Source organism: Notamacropus eugenii, chromosome 1 (assembly GCF_028372415.1).
Source record: "Notamacropus eugenii isolate mMacEug1 chromosome 1, mMacEug1.pri_v2, whole genome shotgun sequence".
In the NCBI taxonomy this organism is placed as follows: domain Eukaryota; kingdom Metazoa; phylum Chordata; class Mammalia; order Diprotodontia; family Macropodidae; genus Notamacropus; species Notamacropus eugenii.
Genome location: NC_092872.1, coordinates 527,597,313 through 527,622,635, shown reverse-complemented (window position 1 = coordinate 527,622,635; position 25,323 = coordinate 527,597,313). Strand labels below are relative to the sequence as shown.

The 25,323-nt window shown below is 41.3% G+C and overlaps 1 protein-coding gene across 4 annotated transcripts; it reads right to left on the bottom strand.

Moving 5' to 3' along the window:
* Positions 1 to 24,908, bottom strand: CIMIP2C (ciliary microtubule inner protein 2C). Of its 4 annotated transcripts, none has more exons than XM_072633946.1 (5): positions 24,645 to 24,908; positions 6,921 to 7,185; positions 5,150 to 5,262; positions 2,090 to 2,151; positions 1 to 224 (listed from the first exon to the last, which is right to left on the bottom strand). In XM_072633946.1, the coding sequence occupies exons 1-4, from the start codon at positions 24,716 to 24,718 to the stop codon at positions 2,109 to 2,111; spliced, it is 495 nt and encodes a 164-aa protein (XP_072490047.1). In that variant the 5' UTR covers positions 24,719 to 24,908; the 3' UTR covers positions 1 to 224; positions 2,090 to 2,108. The 4 variants fall into 4 exon arrangements, with proteins under 4 accessions (XP_072490047.1, XP_072490048.1, XP_072490045.1 ...); XM_072633947.1 differs by having other exon boundaries at positions 1 to 787; positions 24,645 to 24,903; XM_072633944.1 differs by lacking the exon at positions 2,090 to 2,151 and having other exon boundaries at positions 24,645 to 24,903.
* Positions 24,909 to 25,323: the final 415 nt, after the last annotated feature.

The following is a 25,323-nucleotide window of genomic DNA, read 5'->3' as shown; positions in this document are numbered from 1 at the left end:
TTATAGTTAAACATTTTATTATGAACCAGACTATCCGGGTCCCTGGCACCAAGATCCCGCTGGCTTCAATTATCTGGCCTCAAGCTCTGTACTCAAAGTAACAGTCTCTCACATATCTATCTTTTATGGAGACCCTTTTCCCAGAGGGAAATGTTTGATATGTCTTCAGGTTTTCAGGGGCCAGTCTAAATAGGTGCCACTTTTCTTTCCGGGACAGCGGTGGTCTGTGGAAAAAAGGAGAAGGAGAGAAATGAGGACAGGCCTAGGCAGTTTGCTATGTACAGAGCCATTCATGGAGAGAGAGAGAGAGAGAGGGAGAGAGGGAGAGAGAGAGAGAGAGAGAGAGAGAGAGAGAGAGAGAGAGAGAGAGAGAGAGAGAGAGAGAGAGAATCTTTGCCATGAACTATCAAGTGAGAAGGACCCATTCTTCACACAGTCTGGATGGCAGATTCGCCTTTTTAGATGAATCTGAGTCTGACCAACCAGATTTAGGATTTGCTGCATTAATACACTAAACTGACATGACATTTGACACTTAGAATCACAGTATTTTGGAGCTGGAAGGGACCTCAGAAATCTAAACTAAGCCTTCATTCTACAGATGAGTGAATTGAGGTGAGGTGATTTGCCCAAGGGCACACAACTAGTTATTGACAAAATCGACTAGAGAAGTTAGAGCTCCGGAATGTGAGGTCAGGGGACCTCTCCTCTGCCTCTTCATGGCTCCATTCCATCTTCCTTGTAGTTCTGTGAGGGAGGGGCCCCAGTCAAGAGCTGGGAGACCCTTCTGGGAGAAAAAAAAATAGGTTGAGTGGAAGTCTTATGTAACATACTCCATGGAGAGCTCTTGTCTAGTGATCTGGAGTTCGGTTGGAAGATCATTTCAGAGTGCTTTCCTGCCCACTCCAGAGGACATCCCATGGTTTTCCAAATGTATACTCATTCACACTCACTGTTCCCCTGTGTTGCTTCCCAAAACACACAATCAGAAACAAATAAGAAGATGACAGCACACTGAGTACAATGAGCCAGGGACAGGGTTGTGCTGGCAGATGTTTAACAACCAACTCTCCAGGAGGAAAAATATATACATGACTCTTTTAAGTTTTCTCCAAATCATTAACATTTTTCTATCACTTTCCTAAGTCTTTACAATCAACAAAACAACAAAAAAATGAATTCTTATTTTGTAGCATTTTCTACTTTCTGAAATGTAAATACTTACTGAAAATTTAACAGCCGACTTTCAGGAGCTAGTAAAAAAGCTTGCTCCAGCACCCCACTGACTAGGGGTTAGAAAACCTGAATTTTAACTTGGTTGCCAGACCACTTCTTTGCTGTGTGATCCTGGGCAAATCACTTAGTTTTCCTAATCTGATTTTATTTACTCATCAGTAATAAAAATAATAATAATGTGTATGCCATCCACCTCACAAAATTGTGAGAATCAAATGAGTCGGCACACGCTCTCCATGAGTAACAGTTACAATAGGTTCCCCTTCCTAGCCCTCAGCACTACCTTCCGAGGTCACATTCTTTCCCTGGTTCTCTTTCTTATAAAAGGATCTAGCCAGCTCTCACCACTAGGGGGCACTCAGGACCTGGAAATCCAGCTGCCTTCTGAGATTTTGAGTGGAATAAAGTCTCTTCTCCATTTCCCACCCAGCCACCAGAAATCATCTGCCCATTCTCTTCTGGCGGGTATCAGCATTGACATTAAGCTCACACTCCCAGGAGGAGAGAGGCAGAGAGCAAACACAGTGAGACTTTGCAGTGGGATGTCCTAGGGAACACAGATAGCTCAGAAGTGTGACCTATGGGGTCACTTAGGTATCCCCACCCTCCTTCCACCCTTTACCCCACCCTTAACTTCTGTCACCTGGAAAAGTGGGGAATCTGAGACCCACAACAGGAAAGGAACTGGGGTATGTTGGCCACAGTCACACTTTACACCTTACACCTTACAGATGACAATGCTCAGCCTTCAGGAATGATCCCTATAGGCCTCTGCCTCAGTGGACCCTTTCAGGGGATGACTGAGGGGGTATTGTCCTGGGTAGTTGGTTTATTTAGGTAAGGACCAACAAACCTCTTTAAGGCCTTGAAGATTAGTTTAAATTCTGGACCATTTCCGGGTTCTGAGTGCGGCTCCTAAAATCCAGAAAAGTAGATACAAGTGTCAGCAGAACAAGGACAAAAGCTGGGGGTGGGGGTGGAGGGGTGTATACATAGAGCCATACGGATCCCAGGGTACTTTGGATCTCATTAATGTTTACTCTAGGAAGATTCAGGGAAGCAGGGGTGGGGAGAGAGGGGGAAGGGGAGCAGGTCAGAGAAAGGAACATGAAAGGAATTTAGAGAAATATACATTCAGCCCATAAATCCCTGCACCTTTACCCGGCTAAGGTCAAGACAGCACTTCCAAACATAGCTTTTGGTTACCCGGTCAGTTTTCCTCTACTTTCCATTTCTGTCTCTTAAAATCCCAGGCGTTATTCAAGACAGCTCAAAAATGAGCCTTTTCCTGATTCCCACAATTGTTAGTACTTCCTGCCCCTCTGAAATTAAGCTCCCTGAGGGCAGGGATTGTTTTTTCCTGTTTTGTTTTTTTTTCTATTTGCCTCTCTTTTATCTAACTCAAAGCCTTTTATGTACATACCTACATTATGTAAACAGCTACAGGGTAGGCATTTACGTAAATGTTGAATGGGATGGGAATGGGGATGGAATGGAATTCCTCAAGGCCCTTAATGGTCATTCTAGCTTGACCTCATCCAATTACAATCGTTGGGGGAGATTTATTAGGCCCTATGTGGGTCATGAAAGGGTTGGACATGACTGAAATGACCAAATGATAACAGGACAGCCTAATGGAAAGGTCCCTGGATTTGGAGTCAGAGAATCTGGGTTCAAATGATGGACAATCTTAACCCATTATTTTTCCTTTCTAGGCCTCATCCCCTCACCTGTAAAATTGGAGGTGAAGGGAAGGGAGGGTTGAACTAGATAAACTTTAAGGTTCTTTTTAGTTATAAACACTGTTTCTTTTTAGCACATCTCACTTACTTGGCCTTAGGAGAAACAGAGAAGAGAAACATAAGAAAACCTGTTCCCAGGAGGAGGCTTTGATCATTGGATGAGGCGCTTTCATCACCTTGCTTGCCTGGTGAGTCATTCACTGTCAAGGCCTATGTATCTGACCACCACCATTGACTGATTCCTTGAAGCTGGGAGTACAGGAGTGCTGAGGGAGAACTGGAGAGCCACGGAGTCAGCCTTTTCCAGCTGAGAAGGATCTTAAAGGTCACCTCAGCCAACGACTGAGGAAGATGAGGTCCAATGAAGGAAAATATCTTGTCCAATGTCACCCACCTGATGTAAGAGCTTGTGTAGACCCAACTTTTCTGTTCTACAAAAACAGAGCTCTTTCCCCTACATATACCAGGAGAGTCCAGTGGTGTGGAAGGAGACCGGGCCCCAGGTAAAGAACCCCTGATGCTGACCTAAAACCATCTCAAACAGAGATTCCCAGACCTCAGTGGAGGATTCAGTTAGCTTAGGGAGACATGTCATCATCCACCTTCACCCCCTATCAGTTCCCTTCTCTCTTAGATCCCACACTATCCTTTCTAGCCCAACTCTTACAAAGTCTTCACTGACTCACTCATTTCCATCACCATTTTCTTGCCTTCCCCGCGCTGAACTTCTCCCAACTCAAAGCTCCTTTAGCATCAGTCTGGGTGTCTTGTATGCCCTCATCATGTATCATTTTGCATTGAAATTACTCATCTGTACATCATGATCATTCCAGCATTATTCTGGCTCTCTTAACTCTGACATAGCTTCTGATACCTCCCAGTCACAGAGAAGAGCTTAGAAAGGAATCCTTGGAAGGCTATAGACTAGGAAAATGGAGATATGAGAGAGGCTCCAGGAAAATAGAATTGTTTTGAAGACAGGAGGCCAACTGAGAGGAATAGAGAAGCCATATCTGGCCCAAGCCAGAGGACATAGGCAAAGGCTTCCCTCCCCATAGTCCAAGGCTGAGGATCAGTTTTCTCAGCTGCCTCCAAACCAGAGGAAAAGCAGAACCAGAAATAGTAGGAGATATGAGAGTGAGGGGTAGCACAGGATAGAGAGTAGCTAAGACCTCCCCTGACACACAGTGTCAAAGGCTAGTTAGACACTATAGTCTGGCTGGGTGTCTCTGGGCATGTTGCTCAAACTTGCAGTGGCCCCCAGGCAACTTGCTAAGATTATGAACTATCTGGAAGGTGCCCATCTATATCAGTACAGGGAATTTCTTGCAGGACAATTTACTATAACTTTGAAATCATAGGTCTGGGTCACAGGGTCTGTGGGGATAGCTTTTCAGCAAAGCTCTCAACACATTCTGCAGGGGCCTAGGAGATGTAGGGCAATGGGGGTACTGTATTCATTAGACTATAAATTTGGTGAGGATCTGTTTAATGTAAATGCTACATCTCCCCCAGCACCTTAGTGAAATGTGAATTATAGGTGTTTAATAAACGTTTTTGGTTATGAAACTTGCCTCCATCCCCTCAACAGAGAGGTGGCTGCTTGTGAGTAAGTAATAAGGCAGAGGGTGTCAGATACAGCCAATTTGTTCATTATGAGAGTGTTCTATAAGGGTGTGTATGTGCGTGTGTGCATACATGTGTATACACACATGAGCACACATACATGTGGGTAGGTGGATGGGTGGGAAGACATTCAGAAGTGGCAAGGATGCTTTAAAAAGCATCAATAAAATATATATTTCATATACATATATATTTTTTTTTTAAAGAGAAGAAAAATACTAGGACATTGCCCCTCTGTAAGACTTCCTCTAGATGCTGCCCTCTACCAGCACTAGTTAGTAAGATCTGTGACCTAGAGCATTTTTGGAGGGACAGAAACACAGACCTCCTTGCCTGATGCCATCAGGGAAGCTCAGGAAGTCTGAGCTCCTCTCTCTATGCTCTACCCACTGGACCCTCTTCTCTTGAAGGACTAAAACATCCTGAACCTTTTCTCTCCCTCAGCTTCATTTCCTGTCCCTAAGAGCTGGGTGATAGCATATCCCCAAGAAGCATCTTAGATGGAATGAGTGGGATAGGGTAGACTGGAGAGGAGTGGTACTCACATGTCAGTAGGCAGAAGAAAGTGATCCTTCTCCTTCACGGGCAGCACAAAGTAAGGGACCCGGTTCACAGTGCCTGTCTTGTCTAGGTAATGTTCTCGGTGCATCTGTGCCAGCTATAGCTCAGACCAAGGAAGGTGGTGGCAGAGGGGTCAGTCAGTGGGTAGTTATGGCCTACAGGCACTCACATCTCTGTGCCCCTGTGCCTGAGGGAACCTCACCCAGAGGTACCACTAAGCATACTCTTTGATGTCCCTAGGTGGCATGTGTCAGCATCTTTCTGAACTGGGGTCTTTCTCAATCATCTGGACCCGAGTCTGGGGAAAGGTGAGGTCTTTTGCAAGGGAGGTTCTTTCATACTTCAGGTGTATTCCATTTGGGGGAATTTCTGATAGTAATGGCCCCAACTGACCCTTACACAGCATTAATTTAGGTAGACATTTCCTCCCCTTCAACTACAGAGATTACTATTCTCCAGGAGATAGGAGAAGTCTATACATTACTGTCACCTTGCATTATTGGTTGAGAGGACTGTTTATGGGGAGAATAAAAAGAACAGGAGTTTCTGAAGTATCCTTCCCCTAGGGTAGGAGAATTCTTACAGGTAGAAATTCTGGGACACATTGGGCAGATCTGGGATTGAATCAGAACTGAACTAGAATTTGAGTAAGGCAGCATTCACCTAGATGTCTTTAAGCTGAATTTCTATCTGTAAGAATCCTGTTAGTTTGGGTCTTTTTGGTATAACACTGAACATAGGGCCTGAGGAATGCAGAGGGGTTATGGAAGTAGGTCCAGACCACTTTATCTAGACCTGCATAAACCACCACAGCCCTGGGAATATGCTCAGTATATGACTCTAGTAGAGAAAATAATACTGCAGGGCAAATGTTACCTGGGCTGGGCAGATCTCAAGTCAAGTCTCTTCACATGTGATCCTTTGACCTAGAAACTCTATTTAAGTCACTTTCTACCCACCTAAGAGGGTGGGTTCTTCTACTATAAGAGAAGCCCTGATTTGATTATAGCAGATTCCAAGTTCTTTAAGGTTGAGACATGTCAGAGGGATTAGTTCTGATTGCTTAGGTCCATGTATTGACTTACATACTTTTCTCTGTTTCCATGAGTCCTTCAATAAAGCCTATGTCATCAAACTCACCAATAATACACCCTGTTTTGCCCAGTTTGGAGACAAAAGGTTAAGGGATGATAGGTAGAAAGTATGACCACTTGGGGGGGGTGTTTCCTAACTCCAGAATGACTCCATCCATACTTTATCATGTCAGCAGAGGAAATATTACATTCAACAGGTTATGACAGGGACCTTAGACACCTCCCCCAGCCTCTGGGAAACTATGGTTCTTTAGGAAGGCTATGAAGGAAGAAAGAAAACACAAATTCCTCAGCCCTCCTCCCACTGATCCCTCTCCTCCTGCCAGGTTACTGGACTCAGCCTAGGCTTGTAGATTCTGAAGCTTCTGGAACCCCAAAGGATAACTCCTTTTCCCAACCACCACAATGTGGAACAGAATTCACTCCAGTCAGACTGGGAGTTCATAGGATCATAAATTGAGAGCTAGAAGGGTCCTTAGAGGCCATCTGATCCACTCTCCTCAATTTGCTCATGGGGAAACTAAGGCCCAGAGTTGGCGAAGTCACTTAAGTAAAGTCCCCCAGAGCCAGGATTCAAACCTAGGTCTTCTATCTCCAAACCCAGTGGCCTTTTGGGGTGCAATTAGCCACACCTTTCTCCCAGAGTGGATTTCCAACTCACCTGGTAGAATTTCTTGAGTTCTGCAGATCTGTCGCCGTCAAGATTATAGCGTGTGTAGGTGGGTGTATGCAGCCAACGGTCCCCGGTATGGGAGCGGTAGCCCAGCGTCATGTTGGGATTTCGACAGCAAAGTGTCGGGAACTGGCCACTTTTGCTGTAGGTATTATCCATGGCTGAATTTCGGCAATCTTGAAAATACTTAAAGGTGGCATTGCCATAGGTATCCCCAAAGGAGAAGGCCAATTTTGGAACATGACCCTGATACCTAAAGAAGACATAAAGGCAATGAGAGGATTCCTGGGGCAACAGAGCCAGCATGGTGTCATGGAAAGAATTCTGGATTTAAGTAAAAAGATCTAGGTTTCAATGCTAGCTCTACCACTTTAATAACTGTGAGACCTTGAACAAGTCACTTAACTTCTAGTTTGCTCATCTGTAAGAGGAGGAGGTTGGTTTATACCACCTCTACAGTTTCTTCCACCTCTAGATCTACAATTCAATGAGAAGGAAGGATTCTGGCCCTTCTGGAAGTAGACCAGAGGTGTCAAGCACACAAGAGGTTATGTGGTCCACAACACTCCCAAATATAGTCAGAATCAGATTAAAATGTAATTGAGAAATATTTAACAAAAAGAAATAAAAATGCCATAAAACATAAGTAATGTTAATATGTGGCTTTCTAAGTCAATTCACAGCCTGTAAGGATCCTTATATATAGTCTAATGGCACTCATTGCCATTTGAGCTCGACACTAATGATGTAGACAACTGACTAGGTCAGCTTGACGAGTCCCTTAGAGGCTTTGTAGGGTGGCCTGAACAGTTGTTCTTTTAGGTAGGAGAGAAAGCAGAAGGAGCATTGGGGCTTTCTTAGCAGCAGGTTTTACCTCCACCCCTCCAGGGAAAGGCTCCAGGAACCTAACATTGATCCATTAATTGATCAGAAAAGCATTTATTAAGCACCTACTATAGTATATGCCAAGCACTATAAAGGCACTGCATATATCTAGAGACAAAAATGAAACGGTCCCTGGTCTTGAGGAATTTTGTTTCTATTGAGGGAGACATGCAAAAATATCTCAAATATGTGCAGAACAAACACAAGATAGGTAGAGAGAGGAAGCACCAGTAGTGAGGGGATCAGAAACAGTCTCATGTAGAAGGAGAGGCTTGAGCTGAGCTTTGAAACAAAGGAAGGATTCTAAGGGGTGGAGCTGGGGAGTGGGTGCATTTCAGACATGGGGGATGCTAAGACAAAGGCCTGAAGACAGGAGGTAAAGTGTCATGTTTGGGAAGCAGCAAGAAAGCCGATGTGGTTGGAAAGAACAAAGAAGGTGTGTATAGGATAGGTAACAGCTGGATCAACAAGGATTTTAAAATTAAAAACTTGATTTTAGGGCTAAATGGAAACCACTGGAGTCTGTTGAGCAGGGGAGTGACATAGTCAGACCCATGCCTTTAGGGTAAACTAATTGGAGGAGCTGTATGAAGGATGGATTGGAAAGAGGACCAAAGAAGAGGTCACTGCATCAATCCAGGCAACAGGTGATGAGTATCTGAACCATAGTGGTGGCTGAGATGCAAGAGGTACAATCAACAAGACTTGTCAAATGATTGGACGTGTAGGGGGAGGCATAGTAAGGAATGGAGGAAGGCTCTTTGGCTCTATACTTGGATGACTGGAAGGATGGTGGTGCCTTCATCAGAAATGGTTAAGTTTGGAAGAATGGTAGGTTTGGGGGGAAGAGGGAAAGGGAAATTTATATAGCACTTAATATATTCCGAGCACTTTACAAATATCTCCTTTGATCCTCACAACAACTCTGTAACGTAGTCTTATCCTCATTTTACAGTTGAGGAAACTGAACAAACAAAAGTTAAGAAGCTGCCCAGGGTCACACAGCTAGTCAATGTTTGGGGCTGTATTTGAACTCAGGTCTTCCTACCTCCAGACCCATCACTCTATCCACTGTGTCACCCAGCTGCCTCCCTAAAAGGTAATGAATTTTGTTTCAGGTTTGAGATCTCCACAGGACATATAGTTGAGAATGTCCAATAGCTAATTTTGGGTGTGGGATGTGAGGGTAGGATAGAGAATAATATGCACTAAAACAATCATAAAACCCATAGAAGTTGAAGAGGTCACCAAGTAATGGAGTATAGGAACACTGACAAATAGCGCAATGTCTTGGAATCTCAGTTTCTGCATCTGTGAAACAGGGATGATAATAGCAGATCAAGGGAGAAAATGTGTGTAAAGTACTTTATAAATCCTAAAGCTCCATGTAAATGTGAGCTGCTATTTACTATCTAAAGTCGATCCAAAATTAAATTATAAGTACAACTCTACTTTACCTATGAAGTCTTATCAAATATCATTCAGTCTTCATATTCTAATCTAGTGCCTTCTGCAGCAAATCCTTGATCAAGTCTAATACGTGATGTGGTTTATACACCTTAGTATTTTCAATTGCATCTTGTCCTAGTTCCCCAGTTTATCATTATCCCAGATAATCATGATCCTACTTTCTCTTCTGTCATTCAGCATCACATTACTCTCAGATTTGTGAATGCCTTATAAGGTGAAAGCCAGGTTTTATCAGCACTTACTGGAGTCATTTTTGCACAAAGCAGTTAACCTGGGAAATCTTCTGAGGTCAGAATATGTGACATTTCCTAAGAGTTTTATTTCATTTCTTTGACTTCTTTTAGAGATCAGAATTCTGATGTGGAAAACCATTTAACCTCAAACCACAGAAAGTTACAAGGGCGGAAACCCCTCTCTGTCTCCTGCATTCCCTGCATTCCCTCAAATCTGAGCTAAATCTCACCTTCTACAGAACACACTTCCTGATCCCCTTTCATTCTAGGGCCTTCCTTGTTGTGGTTCTAATTTTTCCTGTATATAGCTTGTTTGCACATGGTTGTTTGCATTTTATCTCTTCCATTGGACTGTGAGCTCGTTGGGAGCAGGGACTGTCTTTTGCCTTTCTTAGTATCTCCAGGGCTTAGCATAGTGGCTGACACATAATAGAAGCTTAATAAATGTTCACTGATTAACTGACTTGACAGAGACTGAGCTACTTCTCAATTCCTAACCTTTTTTCTGGCTACTTTGCCAACTGCACTTCAATAACTTTTCTTTCTCTTATAAGCATTTATTAAATAATTGTATTCATTTCCAAGCATATAATCATTTATTAAAATTATGTGTTTCATTTATTAAAGTGTAATCCTATTTTAGGGAAAAATAAAGTGTAGAGGAAAGTCACAGAAGAGGGTCCAGGACAGAGCTTTAGGATCTATCCTCAGTTAAGATTGTCCAATTTCTCTCTTTTATTAATGTGAAGAATAAGTAATATTGATGATAGCCAACATTTATATAGTGCTTTCAGGCTTGTTTACAAAGTGCTTCACAAATATTATCTCATTTTTATCCTCAAAAAACCTTGGGAAGCAGTACTATTATTATCCCCGTTTTATAGATAAGGTAATTAAAGCAGAGGTTAAGTGACTTGCCCATAGGCACACAGATAGTAAAGTGTCAGAGGCTGGATTTGAATACAGGTCTTCCTGACTCCAGGTCCAATGCTTTATCCACTGCACCACCCAGTGTTAGACATTTGGTGACATGTGGCCATACTACCTACAATGTACCAACTCTTGTCTGATCTCCAAAGCTAAGAAGTGTTGGACCTGCTTAATAAGTATGACATAGGAGAAAGAGTACTGAACTGGGAGTGAGGAGACCTGAATTCATATCCTACCCCTGAGGCTTATTCATGCCACCTTAGGCAAGTTATTTCATCTTTTTGGGTAACACTTTCTTCATCTGTAAAATGGGGGAAATAATAACCCCTTCTTCATATGGCTGTTATGAAGATTAAAAGAGATAACATACATAAAGTGCTTTGCAAACCTCAAAGTGTTATCAAAATTATATAGATAAATTTTAAATAACTAAATTTATATGAATAAATATAAATAAATTAAATGAATATTTATATAAATAATAAATAAAACAAATATCTATATAAATAAATATAAATAAAAATATATTTATTATGTAAATACATTATTATGTAAATTATATAAATAGGAGACAGGACTAGACCTGTGATTTCTTGTTAAGGAACTTCTGGGTGAGGAAACTTCCTTTACCAGCACAGTTTGATACCTTTCCTACTGAGATATTTGCTTAGAGCACTAAGGAATTCAATTATTGAGGATCATATGGCAGATATTTGTCAGAGGTGAGACTTGAACCTAGATCTTCTCAGCTTTGAGGCCAGCTTTCTATTCATTATATACTCTTGCATAATTAAAAACAATTATTATTACTTGGATGAAAGCCTGCCCAGGAATGCTTGATTCTGTTATCCCATTATTTGATTCCATGAGTCCAGAGTCTTGTCTTATCAAAACTTTGTACTTATTCTCTCCTTTATCTTTAGCTTCCTCATTCAACCAGGAGCAAAAGAAAGTTTCTGGACAGAGAAAATGCTTAACAAACATCTGTTGAGTAAATAAATGAACAATCTTGCCCAAAGCCAAGGTCTCCCACTGCATCCAGGGCCATCTCCAGTCATCACTGGACCCAGATGGCTTGGGAGGAGAAAGTGAGGCTGGTGACCTTACACAGCCTTGCCTCACTTAAATCCAATTCACTTGCATGTCATAGTATGTCCCTAATGTCATGGTCTTCTTGGAGAAGGAAGAAGACAAACAGCAACTTAGGTAGTGTCCAAGACAGGATTCAAACCCAGATCCTCCTGACTCTAAGTCTAGTCCTCTATCTACTATGCCTTTCAATCATACTTATATGCAATGAACAAGATATTTCCCTTCTCTATGCCTTACTTTTTCACCTTTAAAATGAAGGAGGGGAGTTCCAAGAAGTACAGATTCCTATAAAGTCCCTTTCATTGTTAAATTCTATGATTTTCTGAATCTCTTCTATGCCATGGAGGTACCATATAATCCATCATGTACAAGAGATGTATGTGTGAATTTCAGATCTCTCTGATCCTTTCATTTAGAGTGTGGGTCAGTTTCTGCTACAGAAAATAAGTAGCATTACTTCTATATGTGATAATAGAATAAAAAGATTCAGAAGTAGTTGAATATGCACAATGTCTGAGAGAGTATGCATTTAAAAAATACTTCTTAATTGATTGATTAATGTTTCATGTCAACTTAAAAGGTCTCTAGTGAAATGCCCCAGGACTCCATCCTTGATCCTATTCTGTTAAAAAATTTTAGTGACTTGGACAAAAGTATAGACCAGTAGTTTCCATTTAATGGCTGGAGAACACTTGGGGGGTTTGGGAAGAAAATCCAAGGGGTTCACAGTAAAAATTATTTAGTGGCACCCTCTGTAGTAAATAATTGTCCAATTATGCTACATATAGGAGTGTGTGTGTGTGTGTATGTGTGTACATATGTATATATATATATATATATATATATATATATATATATATATATATATATATATACATTTCTCTCTGACAACAATCATGTGCACATCTGAAGCATTGTAGATTTGTTTCTGCAGCAAAACCATCATGATCATGTACACAGTAAATCTGAGAGTTTGGTATTTGTGTAGTGACTCACTTCTGACTAAGCTAAGTGTATGTGTTCTTTCAGTTTTCTCAGCCTTTTGGCAAATTGTTTTTAAATTGTCACAGGGGTTCAAAATTCTACTGCAAACCAATTCCCAATACATGCTTATGCATGTGTATAATCTCATTTGCATTACATGCACTGCACCAGACCAGCTCCTTTGTTTCCCACTGGTAGCCTGCAATCGTACTTCATCAGCTTTATAACCACACGATCAAGATGTTATTAATGTTTGCCTTCTTGTAGCACAAAGATAGACTCTTTGAAAAACCATGATTTCTGGACATGTGCAGTATAAGTCATTCTAAAGTCATCATGGGTCATTACACACATTCTGCAGAAACAAATGTTATGTAGCTTCTCATTACAGTATCATTTGTTTTCTGATTTAAACTTATTCTCCCCTCAGGCTACTGGTCTTCTATCTGGCATATTTTCAAATGAATTGGTTGGCAACACTGCTTAGTCCTTAGCAGAGTTTCTGTGAGGGTAGAGAAGAAAGGTATAATTGAAGAAAGTCTTTCTTTACAATGATTATCTTTGTATATACAAATATTGTATAAGATGAAGCAATATATGCAATTGAACCTTAGGCATCCAGTTTTGGGTTCCACATTTTAGCAAGTGTAACTCTGCTTTTAAGGAAGCTCAGTAGTACAGTAGAGTGTGGGGTCTGAAGTCAAGAAGACATTTTCCGGAGTTCAAAACTGGCCTCAGATACTTACTAGCTGTGTGACTCTGGGAAAGTCACTTAATCTTGTTTACCTCAGTTTCGCATCTGTAAAATGATCTGGAGAAGGAAATGGCAAGCCACTCTAGTATTTTTGCCAAGAAAACCTCAAATGGGATCACAAAGTGTAGAACATGGCTGAAAAATGATTAAACAACAACTTTACTTTTGAATAATGCGTAGTTTGCCTAAACACTTGCTATGTCCCCTACTACAGTGGGGTAGCCTCTTTTGATTAGTTGTCTGTGTCTTTAAAACTGGCTTTAGAGAGAAGAATTATCTGGAGGTATAAAGAGGTTAAGTGACTTGCCCAGTGCCACATATATACACATTAGAAGTGGGTTTTGCCAATGCAGCTAAAATGAGAAGAGAAGCAGGTAAATGGGGGAAAATTATTTGGAACAATTTTTTTTCTGATAACAATTCTAAGATATATAGGGGATTGATTAAAATTTATAAGAGAAAGACCCATTCCCCAACTGATAGTTCCTGAAGCAGCCCACATTCCACTTTTGGATAGCTCTGATTGCTAGAAAGTTTTCTTATGCTGAGCCAAAATCTTCCTCCCTGCAGATTCCATCCTTTGTAACTAACATTATCCCTCAGAGACCAAACAGACCAAGTCTAATCCCTCTTTCCAGTGATAGCTCTCTCAAATGCTAGAAGACAACTATCATGTCTCTTCCACATGTCTTCACCAGACTAAATAATTTCCTCTTTAAACTAATTGATTTTCAAATATAACAAGGTCCCAATCAAAAGGCCTTTTTCTCATTTTCTCTTGTCTCCCTGGTACTTTTGACATTATTGACCTGGCTGTTTTAAGCCTCCATTTTTTTCTCAAATACCTCTCTCCCTTGCTCTTGGCAAATGACTTCATTTCCTATTTTGATGAAAGAGATTGAAGCTAACCAGCATGAACTATGGAGTCACCCTCTCGTTCACCTTAGTAAATCCTTATGTCTATATACTAACTTTCATTCTTTTCTCTAGTGTCAGAGGAAGAATTATATTGGAACTTGTGCTGTCTTTAAAGAAAGAAAAAAAGGGGATAAGGAGCAGAACCAGGATGAGATGGTGGAGTAAAAGCAGGGACTTTCTAGTGCTCTCCCCCAAAATCTACCAAATACCTGTAAAAATGACTCTAAACAAATTCTGGAGCTGCAGAATCCACAGGATGACAGTGTGAAGCAAATCTCAAGCCCAAGATACCCAGGAAGGTTGATCAGAAGCATCTACTACACAGGGCTTAGAGCAGAGCACAGTCTAGCATGGGCCACACTGGCACAGACCAGGCTTAAGCAGGCTTCAGGGAATCACTGGAAGCTATGGCAGTTTCCAGACTTCTCAACCTCAAAATACCAAGGACAAGAAGGTCAGTGGAAAAAGAAAACCTCTTGGACCTGTGTGAGAGAGTAGCATGGTCTGGGCCCAGCACCAGGATAGCAGAAGGGGCAGAGGAGCCTGCTGTCACAGCAGCAGCAGCAATGGCGGATCTATTTCTGGAACTCTAGGTCTACAGATTGTGCAGGGATTGAGTGACTGGTAGTACACCCCCCTACCCCCCCTGGAAGCAGAGAACTACCTAGACAAAGAGCTCAAAAGTCAAATAACTGGCTGGGAAAATGAGCAAAAGCCGATAAAAAAAATCAGACTATAGAATCTTACTTTGGTGACAAGGAAGATCAAAACATAAAAACAGAAGACAACAGAGTCAAAGTTCCTACATTAAAAATACGAATTGTTTGCAGGCCATGGAAAAGCTCAAAAAGGATTTTGAAAATAAAGTAAGAAAAGTATAGCAAAAAATAGGAAGAGAACTGGGAGTGATGCAAGAAAATCATGAAAAATGAGTTAATTGCTTGCTAAAGGGAACCCAAAAAATGTTGAAGAAAATAACACCTTAAAAAATAGACTAACTCAAATGGCAAAAGAGATCCAAAAGCCAATGAGGAGAAAAGAATGCCTTAAAAAGAAGAATTGGTCAAATGGAAAAGGAGGTCCAAAAGCTCACTAAAGAAAAAAAATTCCTTCAAAATTAGAATGGAGCAGATAAAAACTAATGACTTTATGAAAAATCAAGAAATTATAAAACAAAACCTAAAGAATGAAAAAATAGAAGACAATATGAAATATCTTACTGGAAAAACAACTAACCTGGAAAAATAGATCCAGAAGGGACAATTTTAAAATTATTGGACTACCTAAAAGCCCATGAACAAAAAAAGAGCCTAGACATCATCTTCCAAGAAATTATCAAGGAAAATTGCCCTGATATTCTAGAACTAGAGGGTAAAATAGATATTGAAAGAATCCACCTATCACCTTCTGAAAGACATCCCAAAAGGACAACTCCTAGGAATATTGTAGCCAAATTCTAGAGTTCCCAGGTGAAGGAGAAAATGTTGCAAGCATCTGGAAAGAAACAATTTGAGTATTATGGAAACACAATCAGGATGACACAAAATCTAGCAGTTTCTACATTAAGGGATTTAAAGACTTAGAATGTGATATTCCAGAGATCAAAGGAGCTAGGATTAAAACCAAGAATCACTTACCCAGAAAAACGGGGGGAATGGTCATTCAATGAAATAGAGGACTTTCAAGCACTCTTGATGAAAAGACCAGAGCTGAATAGAAAATTTGACTTTCAAACACAAAAATCAAGAGAAGCAGGAAAAGGTAAATAGGAAAGAGAAATCATAAGGAATTTACTAAAGTTGAACTGTTTACATTCCTACTTGGAAAGATAATATTTGTGACTCTTAAGAGTTTTCTCGGTATTAGGGTAGTTGGAGGGATTTTACATGTATATGTGTATATATATATATACATATATATATATACATATATATTTGTACACATACATATATACATATATTATGTATAGAGAGACAGAGACAGAGAGCACAGAGTGAGTTTAATATGAAAGGATGATATCTAAAAAACATAAAGGGGTGAGAGAGGAACATATTAAAAAAAGGAGAAAGGGAGAAATAGAATGGGGGCAAACTATATCTCATGTAAAAGAGACACGAAAATGTTTTCACATGGAAGGGAAGAGCGGGGAGGCAAGAGGGAAAGAGTGAACCTTACTCTCATTAGATTTGGCTTAAGGAGGAAATAACATGCACTCTCAATTTGATATGAAAATCTATTTTATCCTACAGGAAAGTAGGGGGGAAGGGGATAATAGATGGGATGATAGAAGGGAGGGCAAATGGGAGGAGGGGGTAATTAGAAGTGAAAATTTTGAGGAAGGACAGGGACAACAAAGAAAAGAATAAATGGTGGGGGGAGGATAGGATAGAGGAAAATATAGTTAGTCTTTCACAACATGACTGTTATGGAAATGTATTGCATGACTATACATGTATAACCTATATTGAATTGCTTACCTTCTCAATGGGGGTGGTTGGGAAGGGAGGAAGGGAGAGAAGCTGGAGCTCAAAGTTTTAAAAATGAATGTTAAAAATTGTTTTTACATGCAACTGGGAAATAAGACATGTAGGCAATGGGGTATAGAAATCTTTTTTGCCCTACAAGAAAACAGAGGGGAAGAGGAGGAAGTTAACAGAAGGGAGGGCAGATTGGAGGAAGGGGTAATCAGAATGAATGCTGTCTTGGGGTAGGGAAAGGGAGAGATGGGGAGAAAATTTGGAATGCAAAATCTTGTGGAAGTGAATGTTGAAAACTAAAAATAAATAAATAAATTTTAAAAAAATAAAGGAAAAATATTTTTTCATTATTAATTCAACAATCATGAACAAACACAAACTTTTCAGTTACAAAGAATAGGAAAGTGAATTGCATAAGAAATGCTATGAACTATTAGGCAGACCTTTTACTTTATTTTTTTTGACACAGCCTAAATGTTGTAATTTCTTTATTACAATTTCTTTTGTTGTGGATTTAACAGAAACTTAGTAACATGGTATTATCTCTAATTTGTCCTTAATAAGAGGCTTCTCCCTGATTTTCTTTTTAAAAAATATTTATTTATTTTTAGCTTTAAACATTCACTTTTATAAGATTTTGAGTTGTAAATTTTCTCCCTCTCTTCCCTTCTCCCCTCCCCAAGACAGCATACAATCTGATAAAAACCATACATATACAATCATATTAAACATATTTCCACATTAATCATGTTGTAAAGAAGAATTAGAACCAATGGGAGGAACCATGAGAAAGAAGATAAAAAGAGAGACCAAATAGTATGTTTCACTCTGCATTCAGGCTCCATAGTTCTTTCTCTAGATATGGATATCATTTTCCATCATGAGTCTTTTGGAATTGTCTTAGGTTATTGCATTGCTGAGAAGAGCTAATTCTATCATAGTTTGTCACACACAATGTGGCTGCTACTGTGTATAATATTTTCCTGGTTCTGCTCATGTTACTCAGCATCAGTTCATACAAGTCTTTCTAGCTTTTTCTAAAGTCTGCCTGCCCATCATTTCTTACGGAACAATAATATTCAATTATATTCATATACAACAACTTGTTCAGTCATTCTCCAATTGATGGGCATCACCTCAATTTCCAATTCTTAGCCACCACAAAAAGAGCTGCTATAAGTATATTTGTATATGTGAGTCCTTTTTCCATTCTTATGATCTCTTTGGGATACATACCTAGAAGTGGTATTGCTGAATCAAGGGGCATGCAGTTTTATAATGCTTTGGGAATAGTTCCAAATTGCTTTCCAAAATGTATGGATCAAGTCACAACTCTACCAGCAGTGAATTAATGTCCCAGTTTTCCCACATCTTCTCCAGCATTTGTCATTTTCCTTTTTTGTCATGTGAGTCAATCTGATAGATATGATGTGATACAACAGAGTTGTTTTAATTTGCATTTCTCTAATCAATAGTGATTTAGAGCTTTTTTATATGACTATAGATATTTAATTTCTTCATCTGAAAACTGCCTGTTCATATCCTTTGATCATTTTATTAATTGAGAAATGACTTGTATTCTTATAAATTTATTCTCTCTCTATTTCTCTAAGTTCTTTATATTTCCTCCTTTCCTAGCCAAATATTTTTAATGAGTAGTCAAAACCTACTGCCTCTGTTTCCTCCAACTTTCTCCACAAATTCCTAGAAACTTATTATTGTTTCTATAATTACAAAAGCACCCTTTCTTGCAAGTCACCAAGTACTTCCTCATTGCTAGATCCCAATGTCTCTTCTCAGTATAATCTTTTTGACCCTACAAGATCACACCTTCTGTTTTTGAAACTAATCAGAGACTGGATTTAAACACAGGTCTTCATTTCTCGTACTCTACTTACTATGATACAAAATGCAGATGACAGAAGTTGACTAGGCTAAGAAACCTGGAGGCCAGGGTATTGGCAGGGCTAAGGGATAGGGGTGGTGATAACTGGGAACCATTATTGAATTCATTGAGGGAGGTAGGAGAGTGGCCTGGTTATCCATAGATGACATCAAGAAAGATCCGTATAGGATAGAGTGAATGTGAAAGGAGGAGAGGTAGCTGTTGAATGATGGTGGCACAGAGAGGGTCCAAAAGTAAAAGTAGGGAGCTAGGAGTATGCCAATGTCTCCTCCTGGCTGAAGAGTGGGGAGAAGAAAGAACAGCAGCCATAGGAGAGAATTATTAGTTGTTTTCAGGATCAAGCAAGGCTTTAGTGAGCACCAGAAGACAGAAGAAATGAGAAGGGGAGAGAACCAGAGTGAAGGAGAATCTATAACAAGGTGGCACAGTGAATAGAGCACTGGCTCAGAGTCAGGAGAACCTGAGTTCAAATCTGGCTTCAGACACTAGTTTTGTGACCCTGGACAAGTCACTTAATCCCATTGTCTCAAAAAAATAAAAAGAATTGAGGAGGTCTCCAGAAGGTATAGTCGAAAGAGCAGACAGAAGAAAGGACAGGACCTGGGGAGGGTAATGGCTGAGAGAAATTTAGATAAGAATATGGGGAGAGACATAAGGGGAAAGGGATTTGAAAGTCAGAAAGAATACAGGCAGGTAGGCCCTAGATGAGACAGACTAACCATAGGTTCAGTCATGGCAGGAATAGGGATGGCCCATCTTATCTCCCTTCTCCCCTAACCTCTTCTGACAACAACCTCCATCTGTCTCCAAGGACCTGCTTTTCCACCTACTCCATTCCCAGTTTGTTAGGAGTATGCCTGACAAAAGACTAGAAGACAAGGGGTCTAAGAACAACCATCTCTGGAGAATAGCCTGAAGTGGAACATGCTACTTACTCCTCAATGTCAGCCCCTGGGTTAAACCCCATCCTAAGTACTCTTCTGCCAGAACTCTCCCTGTGTCTACCCCAGATCTGTAGTCAAGGCCTGAAATCTCTCCTTTGCTTCTGACTGGGTTAATCCTACTACAGAGGGCTAGAGAATAGAAATAGAAATTTAATCTAAAGCATCAGTTCTTTCTCTGCCTTCACAAGGAAGTCGGGAGATAGGATTTGAGGGGCTTGGGATGGGCAAGGTCAATAGAGATGTAGGAAGACCAGGAGTTTTCTCATCCTTGTCTAAGGTCTTCTATGACTCATGAGATTTCCTTACTTATTCCAGAGCTCCCCTAATAATTCATTATTGTCCCCAGTGTGATTTAGGTTTCCTTCAGAGGAAGGTACAATAGAAATTTGAGGTGCTATTGTTATCCTTCTTGTAGCCACCCCCAAACTCTCTGTTCGCTTCCTCCTCTGCACATTGCTTTCCCACTCATCGAATGGCAGAATATTTGCATCCAAATTGAAGCCTTCTCTCCTCCACTCTCCTCCCAGGACTCTGCCTAGCTTCCTTTCTGGGGTTGCTGTGAGAGCATCTCTCCAGCTTGTACACATATGAATGTGTTCCGACAGAGAAGCACATCTGGGCCCCTACTTCATGCCCAGCTCTGACCAGAGGATGAAACCTTGAAGGGGACGTGTAACCTTCTTAGAAGGTATTCCTCAGGGGGCACTTGGGGATGGTTTGATCCTTTGGAAGACAAATGTTGGCTCCGTTTGTTGATTGTTAACTACACTGAGTATAGGAGCAGTTCATGGGATCATCGATTTAGGTTCAGAGATCATTAGTCTTAACCCATTCATTTTACAAATGAAGAAACTGTGGCCTAGAGAGGAGAAGTGACTGACCCAGAGTAATGTGGCTAGTGAATGAGAGAAGATTTGAAGCCAGGTCCTCTGACCCCCAAATATATACCATTTCCATTTTACTAAAATGGAGTATGATGGGTTGTATAGCAGGACCTTAAACATTCTGTAAGCATTTGTTTCCAGCTCTCTGCTCCCCCTCCCCAGTCCCCCATGCACACACACACAGAAAATACATGGCAGGGCACCACAGAGAAAAATCTTTTTGTTGTTGTTGGTTCAGCAGACTAGGAGTGGGGCTTTGCTGTGCAATGGGAGAAATTCCCCCCTTCCCTTTTAATAGCACCAGCTCCTCCCTGAGCTAATATCTAACATTAATTACTGTTACCATGAGCCATCAGGGATGCCGATCATAGCTTTATTAACTAATTAACTTGTTCATCTTCAGCAGTTCCCTCACCTCCTCCCCTCCCAACAGCCCACCCTTCTCATTCCTATACTTACTGCTGAGAACAAATGGAAAAACAATTTTTAGACAGTCATTTAGATAAAATGGTGAGGGTAGAATGAGCCTAGAAGGAGCAGAATGGGTGAACTGAGACCTAGAATCTTAGGGTTGGAAGGCATCTGAGAATTCCCATCAAGTGTGACCTTCCACCCATTCCATTCCATTTCATTCCATTCCATTAAGCTGGAGTCAAGTCATACTTCCTGGAACCCTCAGCAGGTCCCTTCACCCATCAATGCTGTACTAGACAACTCCCTAAGACTATAAACATGTCAGAGAAAGTGGCAATCTTTATAGATAGAGGGAGTTTGCAGTTCTTTTTCAGTGAAATGATAAACCAAGGTGCTGGGATACAAGGACAAAAAAATCAACCAAACAAAAGAATCCCAATCTTCGAAAAACTTACCTTCCACTGGAAGAAAAACATATGTCTGGGCAAAAATTACATATGTTTTTGGGACTAGACCTGTGATTTTAGCAGGAGATAGTATTGAACAATGGAAAGAACCTGTCTCTAGAATCATAGGATCTGAGTACAAATACAAAGTTCATCGAAATTAAACCTAAAGGAGCTTTGAGGGAGGGAGAAGCTCTAACAACTGGGAGACTCTTTATAGGACAGAGCACTTGAGTTAGACCATAAAGGAAGCTTCCTACAGTTCAAGGTGGGGGGTGGGGGAGTGGAGAGCATCACAGGTATGAGTCACAGCCTGAGGAAAGGCATGAAGATGGGAATGAATAAATGAAAAACATTTGTTAAGCATTCACTGGGTGTCAGATACTATGCTGGCACATAGTTATGGGAGATGGAAGGCAGTGTATGGGGAAAAGCACATTTGTATAACAGAAGCAGTAATTCATAAGCAACCTGGAAAGATGGTCTGGAGCCAGATATCAAAAGGTTTTAACTGCCAAATAAAAGTTTATATTTGATTCTAAAAGTAATGGAGAGTTATTGGAGTTTCTTTAGCAGAGGAATAGAATGGACAGAACTGGGTTTTGGAAATATCAATATGACAGTTTCTTGGAAGACGGATGCCAAAGAGGAGGAAATAGAGGCAGGGAAGATAATCAGAAACCTATTGCAATAATCTAGGTGAGAAGTAGTGAGGACTATATTTGCACCTAGTATAGCAGTATCCTGATGCACAAGCCATATAGAAGGTACTGGAGGAATTGGATTTTTGTCTTGCATCTCCAGTGTCTAGGGAACATGGTACCTGACACACTGATCAACTGAATTCCACTGGAGTTGATTCCCAAGTCCAGAATGCACTAATTTACACAAATTGTCTAAAAGCAGTGAATGAGCAGAGATGATAGTGACTTGAGAAATGCACAAAAAGCCTCTTAAGGTGAGTCTGAGAACTGCACTATCCTCTATCCTGTTAGAGAAAATTGAAGGGAGAAGAGAAAAAACATTCTTTGTGCTGTCCCCAATAATTCAAGCCTGCTTTGCAGCTCTAGGTCTGGAAGGTAGCACTCCTGAAAAGACCAGAAGTCAGTGAGTGTGCCTGTGTGAGTCCAGAGATGGTTGCTGGGAACCCAACAATGACTTTGGGCAAGTCACTTGCCCTGCCTTCAACTGATCAAACCATTAGCTAGAACTTCATGCCTAGACCATTTCAAAAACTTCCTATTAATGTCTCTATGTTCTTTCCTTTCTATCTATCCTTCACGTTTTGAGATTAATCTTCCTAAAACATCATTTTCATCATGTAACCCCCCATCATGTAAAAGCTACAATGGCTCCCCATCACTGGCAGGTTCAATTCCAAACTCTAGAAGAGTGTAGTGGATTTGGAGCCAGAGGACTTGGTTCAAATTCTTGACTCTGCCACCTACTGCCTATGTGGACTTGGGCAAATCATTCACTCCTCTTTGAGTTTCAGGCTCTTCATCTTTAAAACATAGGGGTGAGATTAGATTAGGGGTGGGGAACCTGTGTCATGGCCACCTGTGATCCTCTAGGTCCTCAAGTGTGGCCTTTTGTCTGAATCCAACGTCACAAAACAAATTCGATTTTGTTCTGTGACGTTTGTATTCAGGCAAAGGGCCGCACTTGAGGACCTAGAGGGTCACATGTGGCCTCAAGACACATGTAGCCTCAAGCTTCCCCACCCCTGGACTAGATGGGCTCTGAGGACCCTTCAATTTTAAGCTTATAACAAGGGGCTCTAAATGGATATTCATGGGATCATGAATTTAGAACGGGAAAGGGTCGTAGAGGCTATTTCAAATCCTTCTTTTTATAGAGGGGAAGACATAGGCTCAGAGATTTGCCCAAGATTACAGCTAATAAGTGTGAGAGTAAGGTTTGAACCCAGTCCTCTGACTCCAAACCCTGCATTTTTTCTGTACTACGCTTTCTCCCTTTCAATAAAATCAGATTTGGATCTAACTAGTAGTGTGCCATGCCCACAGAGGACTGGAGATCATGATGCTATCCTTGGACCAGGTCTGGCACAGAGGTCCTTGGATCTTTATCCCTGGCTGCATGTATAGACTGGTGATGTGAAATGCTAAGCTAAAGGAACAGGTAAGGGCATCTGTGAGGACCGTGGGTAGAAGAGGAGGCTCATATGGCAGCAAGTAGGAGGAAGGTAGGAGGAAAATTGGGCTGAAGCCCTCCCTGTGTGAAAATGGAAAAGAGAGAAAAGGTAGGTAGATCCTTTAAAAACAATATTCTAACAGACATAGAAGGCTACTTTTCTCTAATACAGCTTATAAAGTCTTGCAAGATCCTTACAAAAACTAAATCCAGTTCTGCGAAAGTGTTCTGACTAGGTAAAGATACACAACTCCATGCTCCTCACTCTCTGCCCCACGTCTCTTTACTGCACCATACCTCAGCTTTTCTGTGTTTACTCCCTGGGCTTTAGTTTCCTCATATGTAAAACAAGTGACTTTGAACGAGGCAACTTCTAAGATCACTCCCAGTTTTAACATTTTGGATTTTCCTATAATTCTCTGTCTCCAGAATGTGAATGTGACCAAACTTGCTATGGCAGGGACCCCTCCTACTTCTAGAAGATCTCAAAGGTCAATGTATAACTATAACAAACCAAAGTTAATAAGTATGGGAAAGCTGGGATTAGGGAAGAGAATGATCTGTCCTCTGAAGAATGGGTCTAGTTAGCTCCTTTTCCATCTATGGACAAGCAAGGCTTTTTGTCTTTTTCCATCCATTTCACCCCTTTCCAGTTGAAAGTGAATTCTCTCAATTACCCACCCACCCCACCCCCCTACAAGAGTATTGCCCTAGAATGCCAGCCCCAGGTGCACTATTTATTTTCTACCTCCTGTCTCCAGCTCTTGAGGTGGGCTAGGAAAATCAGTTCCTGTCCCATCACTAGTGTGTCCTGAATAATGATGAAGATGATGCACGCTAGCAACTGCTTCTGCTGCTGCTACTACTACCACCATCATAAATAGGGCACCTTAGCAACAAGCATTCCATATCTCATTCGAATTTCACAGCCCTGGATGGTGGCTACTGGGACAGATGTAATTATCTCTGTTTTACAGATGAGGAAACTGAGGCTCGGAGACGTTAAAGGACCTGCCCTTGGTTGCACAGCAAGCATCAGAGGCAGGATTTGAACCTTAGTCTTCCTGGCATGCAGCCTTCCGTCGGGTTCCCCCCAGAGACCCCTGATTTTGTTCTGCATACCTGTCCCTTTCACTCGGTCCCAGGCCCGCCCCTGGACCCTCCCCGGACCTCTCTATTAGCAGCTGTCGGTCTGGAAAAGCTCAGAGCCCTATGGCTTACCCAGGCATGAGACTGGGCGGCACGTAGGTGGCATTGTTGCCAGTAATCAGGGTACCCGCCGCGCGAGAGGCCATGGCCTCGAGGCGAAGGCGAAGGTCGTTCGCAGAGACAATCGGTAGGCAGAGGGCTGCTGGGGAGAAGACAGGCCACGAGGCGACCTGGAGGCTCGAGCTCCAGGCTCCTGCTCGAGGCTGAGACTCGGAAGAAGCGCGTCCCTCCCTCCCTCCCTCTCTCCTGCCCCAGCGATCTAAGCGACCAAGTAAACAGCGCACCGGTCACCGGGCAACGGTGCCCTGGCAACCCAAGCCAGCAACGGCGTCCAGCCCTAAACGCGACCAGCAAAATGCATCCCCGCCCGGGGGAGGAAGGCGTCTTGTTCCACTGCTCCGGCTGTCTTCCCTGCTCGTCCCTGCTGTAATATGCTTAGCACTCCAAGATCCAACATTATCTTTCCTGGAAAGAACACTGCATTTGGAATCAGAGGACATGGGTTCGAAATCTGGGTTTCTGCATAAAGGACACTTTCATCAGATTTGCAAATGACCCAAAGCTAGCCAGCACAGCTAGCATACTGTAGGTCCAAATCATGATCTAAAAAGATCTCGACCCACTAGCGAATTTTGTTAAATATGATCAGAAAAAATATATAATAAAGAGAAATGTAAAATTGTTTTCAACA

What these genes read in the sequence shown, in the direction of transcription:
- CIMIP2C (XM_072633944.1), bottom strand. Translation starts at nt 24,718, where the DNA reads ATGGCCTCTCGCGCGGCGGGTACCCTGATTACTGGCAACAATGCCACC. An exon ending in CCGCCCAGTCTCATGCCTGG is followed by an intron (nt 7,186 to 24,644) that starts GTAAGCCATAGG and finishes TGTCTTCTTTAG; the next exon opens with GTATCAGGGTCATGTTCCAA. An exon ending in AACTCAAGAAATTCTACCAG is followed by an intron (nt 5,263 to 6,920) that starts GTGAGTTGGAAA and finishes TCTGAGCTATAG; the next exon opens with CTGGCACAGATGCACCGAGA.